This window comes from Nicotiana tabacum, chromosome 19 (assembly GCF_000715075.1).
Source record: "Nicotiana tabacum cultivar K326 chromosome 19, ASM71507v2, whole genome shotgun sequence".
Lineage (NCBI taxonomy): Eukaryota > Viridiplantae > Streptophyta > Magnoliopsida > Solanales > Solanaceae > Nicotiana > Nicotiana tabacum.
In genome coordinates, this window is record NC_134098.1 from 8,947,019 (window position 1) to 8,959,452 (window position 12,434).

General features: G+C 36.9%; 2 protein-coding genes across 2 annotated transcripts; one reads left to right on the forward strand and one right to left on the reverse strand.

The window, feature by feature from the left end:
* Nucleotides 1–754: 754 nt before the first annotated feature.
* On the reverse strand, nucleotides 755–3,643 carry LOC107771421 (rust resistance kinase Lr10). The gene is made up of 3 exons (XM_016590780.2): nucleotides 2,818–3,643; nucleotides 2,633–2,665; nucleotides 755–2,034 (listed from the first exon to the last, which is right to left on the reverse strand). The coding sequence occupies exons 1-3, from the start codon at nucleotides 3,641–3,643 to the stop codon at nucleotides 899–901; spliced, it is 1,995 nt and encodes a 664-aa protein (XP_016446266.2). The 3' UTR covers nucleotides 755–898.
* Nucleotides 3,644–4,020: 377 nt separating this feature from the next.
* Nucleotides 4,021–6,901, forward strand: LOC107771422 (rust resistance kinase Lr10-like). Its single transcript, XM_016590781.2, has 3 exons — nucleotides 4,021–4,861; nucleotides 5,383–5,412; nucleotides 5,503–6,901. Exons 1-3 carry the CDS (start codon nucleotides 4,189–4,191, stop codon nucleotides 6,612–6,614), a joined length of 1,815 nt encoding a protein of 604 aa, XP_016446267.1. The 5' UTR covers nucleotides 4,021–4,188; the 3' UTR covers nucleotides 6,615–6,901.
* Nucleotides 6,902–12,434: the final 5,533 nt, after the last annotated feature.

Genomic DNA, 12,434 nt, shown 5'->3' on the forward strand with positions numbered 1-12,434 from the left:
ACTATTTATACATAAATGATAATTAACTAAGTAAACTTATTTAAAGCATGCACTCCCTTTATTTTAACCACGCCAGCCTACATGTTTCATCCATCAAGCATTTTATTTCTTTTAATTAGTTAAAATATGTGATGTAATTAATTATATATATAGCGAAAAACAGGAATAAAATGAAGTACGAAAAATGTCTGCTTGACTATAAGTCTTAGCCAACTTCTATTTAGAAAAATTATGTGGTTGTTCTCCAATGAGACTGATTTTAGCTGAATGTCTATGTAATTAATGGAGTTTTTAATAAATAGACTCTTCATATTTTCCTTGTGTGCCAAATTATATATTTGCCCATTTAGCTTCTTCTTCTCTGTATCTTCTTCTTCTTCTTCGCTATATTAAAGTAAATGGAGTAATATGATAACATAAAGTTACGCCGATCTGGTAGAGTTTGGTGAACGAACAATCACAAAATCATGTCAGTCGGGTATAGCTTGTGAACAATTAACAATATAGGTAAAGTAAATATAGCATAAACTCAACTGATCCGGTAGAGAAATTCCCAAAGAGCTACGCGGGTCTAGAGATTATTTTTTAAATACATTCAAAAAGGGATACAATATTTAAAGACCAGCCCCTTGGCCATTCCTGACAATCACTCCTGCTATTTGCACATTTCTGAAAAGATAAATCTGGTACATCCTTTCTTAATAAGATAAACAATTTGAGGAGACTGAACAATAAGTCATAGTGAAAGCCACACTTTCTTTTACTAACTCCCATTACTCTAATTTGCAAAAACCATGTTCATTACACATAAAGGCATAAAAGACAAAAATAGAAAGTTACATAAAGATAGAGCACAGGTATTACATAATGTGAAGTTACAGTTTGTGGTACTCACATGTCAACCAATAATTACATCTACTTTTGCAGAATCAGAACAATTCTCAAGCAAAATCATAGACTCAGTTGAACCTAGTGAAGAACTCAGATTGAATTCCAACGGAGATGGTTGCAGTGATTCAGAAGGCCTAGGAGGCGTTTGCAAAGCCTGTAATTCACCTTCAATCATTTCAACCACTTTAGTCATTGAGGGACGATCGAGTGGATTCATTTGTATGCACCATAAAGCAACTAAAGTGAGCTTCTTTATGATCTTCTTTTCATCATCGTCTGGTACTTCAATTTCCTTTTCCTTGTCGAATTGATCATATATCCAATGTGGGAAATACTGGCTTGACATATCCTCTCTTGCTGCCAAGTTTCCTTTCATGCCTGCTATCTCAATCAGTAACATTCCAAAGCTATACACATCTGCCTTATAAGATATCGGACCAATGCTTCTGTTGATCAGTTCTGGAGCTACATATCCGATTGTTCCCCTTGCTGCTGTTAGAGTAACAATGCTGTTATCCGTTGGGTATAATTTGGCCAGACCAAAGTCAGAAATTTTTGGAACGAAATTTTCATCCAAAAGTATGTTGTGTGGCTTGATGTCAAAATGTAGAATTTGTATGTCACAACCTCGATGCAAATATTCAATACCTCGAGCAACTCCAAGAGCGATTTCAGACTTTCTTTGCCAGCTCAGTAGAGTTCCTCCTTCTCGGGATGTGATGTATTTGTCAAGTGATCCATTAGGCATGAAGTCATATACGAGGGCACGTTTAGATCTCTCAGCACAATAGCCAATAAGTTGTACCACGTTAACATGATGAATCCTCCCGATTGTGGCAACCTCATTGATGAAGTCTTGCCCATCAGCTTTGGGCTTGGTCAAGATCTTCACTGCAACATTAGGACCACTTTGAAGTTTGCCTTTATATACTGAACCATAACCTCCTTGGCCTAGTTTCTCTTTGAAATTCCTAGTCATCTTCCTTATGTTGGAATAGGGGTATCGAATGGGCATGAAATTGTTTCTACTATGCAGGAAACTTTCAATTGCATCAAAGATCGACATATGCCTTCTTCGTAATTCAATCATTAGAAACACAAATATGCATGGGAATAGTATGATTCTTGCCACAATGCTAAGCCCTGTGTGCAACCATCATAAAGTAAGACTTTTGTGTGGCAGTGTTTGACTGCTTACAATGTTTAGGCAAGAAAGAAACCTTTTGAATTTGTGATATAAAATGAACCATAGAAATTTTGTCGCTATAAAAAATTAATTAATGAAAAAATGAGAAGTTTAAAGTTTTTTAAATAAGAAAGTAACATTCTTATTGGGACAGACTAAAAAGGTAAGTACGCAACATAAACTGGGATATTTTTCAACTATTACTTTTCTATTTTCTTTTATTATTACTATCCATAATATAACATATAAATTAAATGATATTCTTAATTGTACTTGTAGTCAAATTTTGTCATATGAAATGAAACAGAGTGTTAATAAAAAGGAATTCAGTCTGTGTTAGTTTAGATTGGTTTCAAGCGGAGCGGTCTATAGTTCAGTTCTTCTCTTCCTAAGAATGAATAAATTTTAAAGACAACAGATGTGGCTTACCAAATGGAATGAATCCTGCGAGAACACCAACAATTAATAACACAGTTAATCTCACTTGCAACTATTTACCGATTATATAATTCTAGCATGTATAAAACCAGAATTGACAATAGAACGAGTGCTTACTTGCAAGAACGCTGAGAAGATGTCTTTGAGTAACTTCATTGTGTTTGTTCAAAGAGCATATCCAAGACCCCCCAAAAACAAAATAGAGAGAGGGTGAGAAAATGAATGAGAGAGACCTTTACAGATTACATAGAAAAATGCTAAAAACGTCTTAAGTTCTGGCAAGACATCAGGAATATTCTTACCACATGAAGTTTTGAAGAAATGAAAATTGTAAACCGTGCAGGAGTAATCCACACAGCGAACATCGCTAGAATTTTCACCTTCGCAACCATAAAAATAGTCGCACTTGTTACAGTAAATGTCACGAAACCATGAAAGTTCAAACCCATATGCCAAAGCATTATGCAGCTCTAAGATTGAAATATAAACATTTGCATCATCAATAGTCCATGAAGTCATTGACATGAGGTTTACAGTACACCCTACGCTCAAATCAGATGCCAACAATTTGGCCATGGTTGCATATGTGTGTCCCTTTAATAATTCAGAAGAAGTATTGGAAGCATCACTCCTGTTGAGACAATTAGTGATTTCTACAAAGGCGGGAGAATTCATGGCAAATGGACAGCTGAAAATAGTGATTGGCACAACTAAAGGAGCATAAGAACCATCAGGTTTAGTAATATCAAATTGAAAAGGGAGAGTGAAAAACGTAATTGAATGCTGAGGAAGAGAGCAAACAACTTGTTCTCTTATACCAGGATCTACAAGGCGGATAGTGGAGTTATCGTAATTGATGGATTGCACATAGTAGTTCCGAGACCCATTCAAATTTTCAGTAAATATCGTGAATATGGTGCGATTTCCTTGGCAGCTTAATTCATATTTTTCGTCGCCACAGTGCTTTGGACCAGTTTTCAATCGAAAGGGGTAGCTGATGTTCTTAATATGCCCACAACTAGAAGGTGCACACCGCTGGTTCTGTTCGGCAAATGGGGTGTCAGAGAGCTGCAAGAAGATGAGGATTGTAAGAACTGAAGGAAACTTGGTTCCTCCAGACATTTTCATGGTTAACTCTGTGCGTGTGTGTGTGTGTGTTTCTTTTAAGGGTTTTCCCTTTTCAGTACTGGTGCCAAACACTGCTAGTAGTAGTCAAGAAGATAAATTTTTCATCCCCCTCCTTTTCTTGGCCCACAAAATACCAATTATGCTGTTGCAAAAGAAAGAAATGAAGTCACTAAATCCTGAAAGAAAAGTCTTCAGTCTTCACAAAGAAAGAGAAGTCATTAATGGATGCAAGACTTCTCTTAATACTGTTGACTGTACAAAGTCATCAAATAAAACAAAAGTCCAAGTCTTCACAAAGAAATAGAGTCATTAATGGATGTAAGACTTTTCTTGATAACGTACAGTGTACAGATCAAAAAAGAGACATCAACATTGACTTTTGGTCCAACCAGCAAAGTGGTGCTGCCCTTCCCGGACCTGCATGAAAAGAGAGGATACCTTGTGCACCGGCCTGGCCTTTCAACATATTAATGCAAGACTTGTCAAAGTTCTATATTTGCCTCTGGCACAACTGCAAGCTTGATTTTTAAGGTCTTTCAGTAGAGATGACCATCTTTTTCCTCCTGCACTTACTTCTCGTAATCATGGTATTTTTTGCTATGGCTGGTGAAGGAACATATGATTGCAGAGAGTCCAGGTGTGGAAGTGATGGCCCTAGCATTCATTTTCCCTTCAGGCTTCAACATCAGCCGGAATATTGTGGCTATCCTGGCTTCGAGTTATCTTGTGACAGCAAAAACAAAACTATACTCACCCTTTCCAATTCAGTTAGACTATCTGTTGAAGAAATTGATTATATGTCTCAGCAGATTCGCCTTTATGATCCTGAACGTTGTCTTATTCTTAAGCTAGTTCACCTTAATTTATCAACATCTCCTTTCTTTTTCACTGTTAAACCCTATCTTACACTAGATGACTATTCGGTTTTCAAATGTTCTGGTATCCCAGCAGATTATCTGGGCCAACAACCTTGTGCCTCTGACAAAGCAATAGTTGCTATTGACTCCTCATGGTCTTTGGATGATCTCCCCCCTGCAACTTGCAAAAAGATTCTCGAAATTCCATCAGTTCCCTACAGTATAGAGAACAATTACCTTCAACTCCGTTGGTCAAATCCGAAATGTAGCTACTGTGAAGGTCTTGGAAAGGATTGTGGCTTCAAGAACTATACTAAGCAACTGAGAACCCAGTGTCTTGACCGACCATACACTACAAAAGGTATTAACTCATTTCAAAGTTGTATTTTGATTGCATAATTAATTACAAAAGAGAACGTAGATGTCCATAAATAAAACAGCTCCAATTCCTGCTTACTTTCTATTCCGGTTTATCTTCTCCTGCCAGTAAGAAACTGCAAATAGGCTTACATGATACTATTAAGATAAATGAAAAGTCAGCTTGAAACAGAATTCACATACATGACTTTAAAAAACAAACAACAGACACGAAATAGAAGAGAGCATGAACCCATTTAGACTAGCCTAAGCCAAGTCCCCAAATCCAATTAAATATTTGAAATCAAAATCACATCAAGCTTGATTGGAGTGCAGTAACTCCGATTCCTGAATATGAAGGTCACAGTTTTGAAATTCAGCCTAATACATGTTCAGCCTCAAACCAAACTATTTTTGTGTAAGCACAGGAAAACAATATTTTGGATGCATCAATGTTTACTATCTTGACAAAACTATTATGCGCTTCTCTTTGCTATAACAAAAAATTTAATTTGATTCTGACAGCTGGTACATTAAAGAAACCACTGATTGCAGGTATGTACTCTATGCATTTTCGTATAATTCTTTTCTCCTTTACACATTTTTAGTTGCCTTCTGTATGATGTGGGAGATGAAATGTTCCAGGTGGAGTTCTAGGTCTTATTCTTTTGGGAATTATTATGTTGGCACTCTATGAGTTTTATAGCTCAAGCAAAATAGAAAGAGAGAATCAAGCGAGAGTTGAAAATTTTCTGGAAGACTACAGAGCTCTCAGGCCTACTAGATATACTTACGCAGATCTTAAGAAGGTAACAAATCTGTTTCAGGAAAGATTGGGAGAGGGAGCTTACGGGGTTGTTTATAAAGGAACACTTTCTAATGAAATTCATGTTGCTGTCAAAGTGCTAAATGACTCCATAGGAAATGGGGAAGAATTTATTAATGAAGTTGCAGCAATGGGAAAAATCCACCACTTCAATGTGGTTCGCCTAGTTGGCTATTGCGCTGATGGATTCAGAAACGCTCTTGTGTATGAATATTTGCCAAATCAGACGCTTGACAAACTCATTTTTCCAGCAAGTTCCAAAGATCGCATTATCCTTAATTGGAAGAAGCTTCAAGATATTGCTATGGGTATAGGGAAAGGACTGGAGTATCTTCATCAAGGATGTGACCAACAAATCCTTCATTTCGATATCAAACCCCAAAATATTCTGTTAGACCATAACTTGAACCCAAAGATCTCTGATTTTGGTCTTGCCAAGTTATGCTCTAAAGAGAAAAGTGTTGTCACCATGACTGAAGCTAGAGGAACCATGGGTTATATTGCACCAGAAGTATTATCCAGCAATTTTGGAAAAGCATCTCATAAATCTGATGTCTATAGTTTTGGAATGATGCTACTTGAAATGGTTGGAGGGAGGAAAAATTTTGACGCAAAAGCCAATACTAGCCAAATGAACTTTCCTGAGTGGATTCATCAACAGCTGAATCAAGGAGAGGAGTTAAAAATCAGGATCGAGGAAGATGATGATATCATAATTGTAAGGAAATTGGCTATCATAGGACTTTGGTGCATACAATGGAATGCAACGGATCGACCTTCCATCAAAATTGTTACGCAAATGCTAGAAGGAGATGGTAGCAATCTAACTATTCCTCCTCCTTTTACAGCAAGATACACCACCCACGTAGGAGCTGGAGTGATTGCATGCCCTTCTAGCGAAGAGTTGACAATGATATCAGAACTAGAATGAATGAAAGCTGCATCTAAAGTTCTGATGTCGGATTTGGTACAAGTGGATGCTTGAATTTCAGTAATTTAATTAGATATCTTTCGAGTCATTTAGCTGCTACATCTCAACTCTTTTACATGTGCAAGATATTTATTGTGACTGCGTCTAGTTTGTTATTCCCTGTAATGCTAAGAATTGAGTGTAATATTGCAACTAGAATGAACGGAGGCCTTAATTACAGATCAAATCTTGCACATAAAGTTCTTATGTTAGATTCAGTACAAGTGGAAGCCTGAATTTTGTATAAAGTATTTTAGTACTTCCATTAGATATGTTAAGCCATTTAGGTGCCACTGTTCAACTCTTTTACATGTGCAAATGATTTATTGTGACTGTATCTGCTTTGTTTTTCCCTGTAAAGTATAAGTATTCTAATAAACGATTCTCAACTCAACACTCTCTCCAAAGATATTAAAGATAAAATAGTAGAAGTACTAAATCCCACATAAACAAATACAATGTTTGATTAGCCATATAAGAAAATATAATCTCCACATAACTAATGCAACACTAAGAATATAATTAGCTGAAAACTTACCCCATCCAGTCATGTCAGAAGAAAACACCCACTAATACTTTGCAAAAGGAGTACAATATCTCTACAATAGCGCATAGCATGACGCAGACACAGAATGACCTAATAGTTTATGTGCAGAAAGAACTAATCAGCAGCAGCAACAACAAACCCAGGATAATCCCACAAGTGGGGTTTGGGAAGGGTAGTGTGTACGCAGACCTTCCCCCTACCTGGTGAATGTAGAGAGGCTGTTTCCGACAGACCCTCGGCTCAATGCAGAAGGAACTAATAAAAGAAAAAACAAATGTGCAGAAAGTATCAGATACAATTCCTAGATTTCAAAGAAATAGATGAACCTGAATTAGCACGACCATTATATAGCCTAATTAATCATTTGCTTTGAACAGCTAAAATGTTCTGCTACATGATAGGAGTCTGATTCTTGAAAGAGTCAACTTCCATACGGGGCTTACAACCTATAAGTCAATTCCACCAACTGAGCTATTGGTATCATAACAGGAGCATATATTTTAATTCTTGGCCAACATACTGTGAAAATCAGAAACTAAGATAAAATATATCGAAAGAAATTTCAAAGGCGAAAACATCGAAAAGCACCCAAGTTTCTTGGGGCTTGAAGCACAAAGCACTCATACTTTAAAAGGCACAGATGAAGAAAAAATATAACACTATGAATAAATAACTATAATCAGACATTGCCAACAAGCCTTCAAGATAACATTTGCATTCAACACTCAACTGCCCCACGTGCCAAGCACGCTTATGCCAACCGCCTGCTTTGGCGCCCAATTGCCCATTTTTGACACCAAGCGACAAGGCCCTGACACTTATGACCTGTATCTATGAATTGGTTTCCAATATTCATAATCATACCTGTTTTGATTTTTCTGCAGAAGGGAAATACAAGGCCAAACACACTGTTGATTTCCCAGTGAATTCTCGTCTTTAATCTAAAATAGATGAGCTCTTACCTCAAGCAGTTACCATTATGTTTGCAGTGCATACAGTGGAGCTTAAACGAATAGCAAGGCCATGCTTCAGAGTACTACTCGTCTTCTTTTGCTGCTCTTCTTTTTTCATTGTTTTCTTTTTCTGTTTCTCTATTAGCACATACATATCCATCATTTGCATGAGCAAGCCTCTCAAGATCAAATCTTTGCCTAGTGTTCTACAAAAATATTAGCTGGTTACTGGTTTGCCGTTTGCACGAGCTAGCTTCTCAAGTTGATGTCCTTTCTTTTCGTGGGTTCTACAATGATAATTCGACTAATATTAGGTGTGAATATAGGATATCTCTTCTCTCTGTTTTTGACAGGTGAATATACCCTTCTTTTCCCCAAGCAAGTTTGGCTGATATCTTCCTTGTAACAGTTTGTTGTCATTGCATAAACACATTCTCCACATATTTTTTTTCTAATCTATACTATAATGAACTCAAACAAGTAAAACATCATTAAATGTTAGCAATCATATCTGAATGAATTATTATTAAAGAAATGTGCAAATGAGCATATTCTGGAAAAAAGAAAGCTACAATGTGTGAACAAGAATACTGTGAAGCTCTAATACTGTAATGTGATAACAAGAATTAATCAATCAATTACACCTTAATCCCAAATTAGAATGTATGTGATTCATCCAATTGCTTTAATCACAACAAATGAAGGCTTTACACTAGTGTTCACTTTTCTAAATGTCTGCAACTGAATAAACTGATTGCTGCATGCACTATATAGATACCATCTCAAGAACACACACACACACACACACAAACAGTAATCTGTAGAGGGGCAGGGTTTCAAATAATCTCACCAGCATTGGGGTTGTTTAGGGTTAATTGCGTGGCAGATATATAACATTAATCACATCTGGACAGAAATAGACCCTTCCCTTATTAAAAACCCTAACTCCATTTTCTTTCTTTCTGCTTCCATAATCGTTCTATGTGATACTCTGCTCATAGGCAATAAAGAAAGACAGTAATTTGTGCTCTTTTACTTGTGATGATTTAGCAAAACTTTGAATTGCACAAGCTGTAATTTCTTTCCTTGATGTATTTAAATTATGTTTATTTATATAAATCCTTTGCATTTGTTAAAATAAGTTTATCTAAATCAGCTTATAACTTAACAATACTCATAGTAATTTGGGGTATTTGAATTAACCTAAAATTAAAAATACTATCCGATAGGTCATCTAGAGTTTTAGAACCTAATTTTGTGTTTCGAAGCCTCTAGTAGCTTCTTTAAGTCTTCATCGATTTGCGTGCGTAATCCGGGTATTTTTCCGGAAGGCTTTTATGTTAAAAACTGATAAAATATGAAAGTTTGTCTTAAAAATTCATTTGAGCTGACTTCAGTCAACGTTTTATGCAAACGGACCCGAATACGTATTTTGACGGTCCCGGTGGGCCCGTATCGTGATTTGGGACCTGGGCATATGCCCGGAATCGAATTCGGAGGTCCCTAGCTCGAGTTATTGATTTTTGTCAAAAATTGAAAGTTTAAAGGTTTAATGATTTTAAAGAATTGACCGATATTTGAGTTTGTTGGTACCGGGTCGGTATTTTTGTTCCGGAACCTGGTATAGGTTCATTGCTATATTTATAACCTGCCTATCAAATTTGGTGAGAAACGTAGTTGGTTTGACGTGATTCGGACGTCTGCTTGTAAAAATAGAAGTTTTAAAGTTTCTTGAAAGTTTTATTTGATTTTGGTGTCTGATTCGTTGTTTTAGGCGTTATTCGGGTGTTGTGATCGCACGAGCGAGTTCATATGAGGTTTTTGGACTTGTGTACATATTTGGTTTGAAGCCCCGAGGGCTCGGGTGAGTTTCGGATAGCCTACAGACCTTTTAAACTTAAAAAAATTTGGTTTTTTTGAAGCTTCAGCTGTCATATGGTGTTGAGCTTCGCGATCGCGAAGGGGAATCTGGGCTGGGGTGGGTTTTCTTCTACGCAAACGCGAAGCAGTGGTGGGATCAATCTTCGCGAATGCGTCCAGCTCTACGTGAACGCAATGAGTAAGGGGTCTGGATGGGGAGCATGGGTTTGTTCTATGCGAACGCGAGCCCAGGCTCGCGAACGCGATGGCCAGGGGGGACAGACCACCGCGAACGCGTGCAACCCTTCGCGAACGCGTAAGCCACTGAGGCTTTGCTCTTCGTGAACGCATCAGGTTTCATGCGAACGCGATGAATACCTGACGCCCAGTGATAAAACAGAACCAGTTTGGGATTTTTGCCATTCTTTCAAATTTCAAAACTAGAAACCCCTAGAGGCGATTTTTCCAAGAGTTTTTCTTCCCAATTTATTGGTAAGTAATTTTAACCTACTTTCTTTCAATTACCCATTACATTTCATAAGTTTTCAACCTAAAATATAGGATTTTCATGGTGAAAATTGAGGGTTTAGGTAGAGTTAGGGATTTTAGCAAAATTAAAATTTAGACCTCAAATTGAGGTCGAATTTCGAAATAAATTATATAACCGAGCTCGGAGATGAATGGGTAAATGTATTTTGGTCCGAACCTCGTGTTTTGACCTAGCGGGTCCGGGGTCGATTTTTACTTTTTGGTGGAAAGTTTTGAAATTCTAAATTTATGCATTGTAATTGATTCATTTAGCAATATTTGATATATTTGAGTCAATTGTGGTTAGATACGAGTGATTTGGAGGTGGATTCTAGAGAAAAGGCCCAGGTAGAGCTTTGAATTGGTCTTTGGAGCAAGGTAAGTGTCGTGGTTAACCTTAAATTGAGGGATTAAGACTTGTTTGCGTAATTGCTACATGTTTAGATGTTTGGTACAACGTATATGTGAGGTGATGAGTACTTATTCGTTGTTGTTGGGTCAAAACATGCGGTAGAACTTGTTTTCTTGCAATTTATTTCCTTCTTTGATCATGATATCCCTGCTTAGTCTAGTTAATTATTAAATTGTTCGTTCTTTACGCATTTATGAGCTATTTGAGATATTTGATGGTATTGTGGAAACATCATTGATGTGAGGCCTTTTCTTTCTTATTATGTCTCCCTTTTATTTATGTTCACCGTTATATAGTAAGGGAGAGTGTTAATGCACGAAGGGTGATGTTGTGTCGTATCTATTGATTGTGATGAAAGTGAGATTAAAAGCACGAAGGGTGATACCGTGCAGTTATTTTTGACTCACAGTGAGGTTGAGAGTAAAAACACGAAGGGTGATGTCATGCCGATATTATCGTTTCACATTGAGGTTGAGAGTAAAAGCACGAAGGGTGATGTCGTGCCAATATTATTGTTTCATAGTGAGGTTGAGAGTAAAAGCATGAATGATGATGTCGTGCAATTTTGTTCATTATGTTTTATTCATTTTTGCTGGTTAAAGGTTGATTGACTGTTCTTATTAGCATTCCATGTAGTGCTTATCGTATCTTGTGCCCTTTTTCGCATGTCCCCTCCCGAAATTACTTGTTTAGCTTTTATTTGTTATTGTTGTACGTATAGTGTTATCTGCACAAGTTTATTTCTATGTGGTGTCTTGTCATAGCCTTGTCGAGGTTAGGCTCGATACTTACGGAGTACATTGGGTCGGTTGTACTCATACTACACTCTGCACTTCTTGTACAGATTTTGGTATTGGTCCCAGTTGTCCGTGAGGCGTTTCAGCTTGGATTTGCTTTGGAGACTCTAGATAGTTTTGCTGGCGTCCGCAGACCTTGAAGTTCCCTTCCATTTCCCCTACTTTACTGTTCTTTTTCATTCAAGACAGTTGTATTTATTTCAAACCCTATTTGTAGAAACTCTAGAAGCTTATGAATTGTGACTCCAGATCCGGGTTGCAATTAGATATTAAAGTTGTTTATGTTATTTCACACTCAGTATTAATTGCAGTTCGGTTTAATTGTTTTTATTTCTCGTAGTTTATTAAAATTGGCTTAAGATCCTCTAACGTTGGTTTGCCTAGCAAGTGAAATGTTATGCGCCATCACGGTCCCGAAGGTGAAAATTTCGAGTCGAGACAACTACATAATTAAGCTTATCTTTAGTTTAACGGTTTAATGGGTATTCAGTCATTTTAAATAGAAAAAATATATTTTTATCAAACACATCAACTTTTTAGTTTTAGCTTCAGCACTTTATTAAAATACGTAACTACTTATTAATAAATTAAGCTCCACAACTAAAAAAGTACTTTTTAGCACTTGTGCTTAAAAGCTACTTAAATTCAGTCAATCCTAACGGGCTCTTGATATAGGTACGATTT

Coding starts and splice junctions, on each gene's coding strand:
- LOC107771421 (XM_016590780.2), bottom strand. CDS start 3,643: ATGAAAATGTCTGGAGGAACCAAGTTTCCTTCAGTTCTTACAATCCTC. Junction 2,666..2,817: donor TTTCTTCAAAACTTCATGTG/GTAAGAATATTC, acceptor AACACAATGAAG/TTACTCAAAGACATCTTCTC. Junction 2,035..2,632: donor TCTTCTCAGCGTTCTTGCAA/GTAAGCACTCGT, acceptor GGTTGCACACAG/GGCTTAGCATTGTGGCAAGA.
- LOC107771422 (XM_016590781.2), top strand. CDS start 4,189: ATGACCATCTTTTTCCTCCTGCACTTACTTCTCGTAATCATGGTATTT. Junction 4,862..5,382: donor CCGACCATACACTACAAAAG/GTATTAACTCAT, acceptor TGATTCTGACAG/CTGGTACATTAAAGAAACCA. Junction 5,413..5,502: donor AAAGAAACCACTGATTGCAG/GTATGTACTCTA, acceptor GAAATGTTCCAG/GTGGAGTTCTAGGTCTTATT.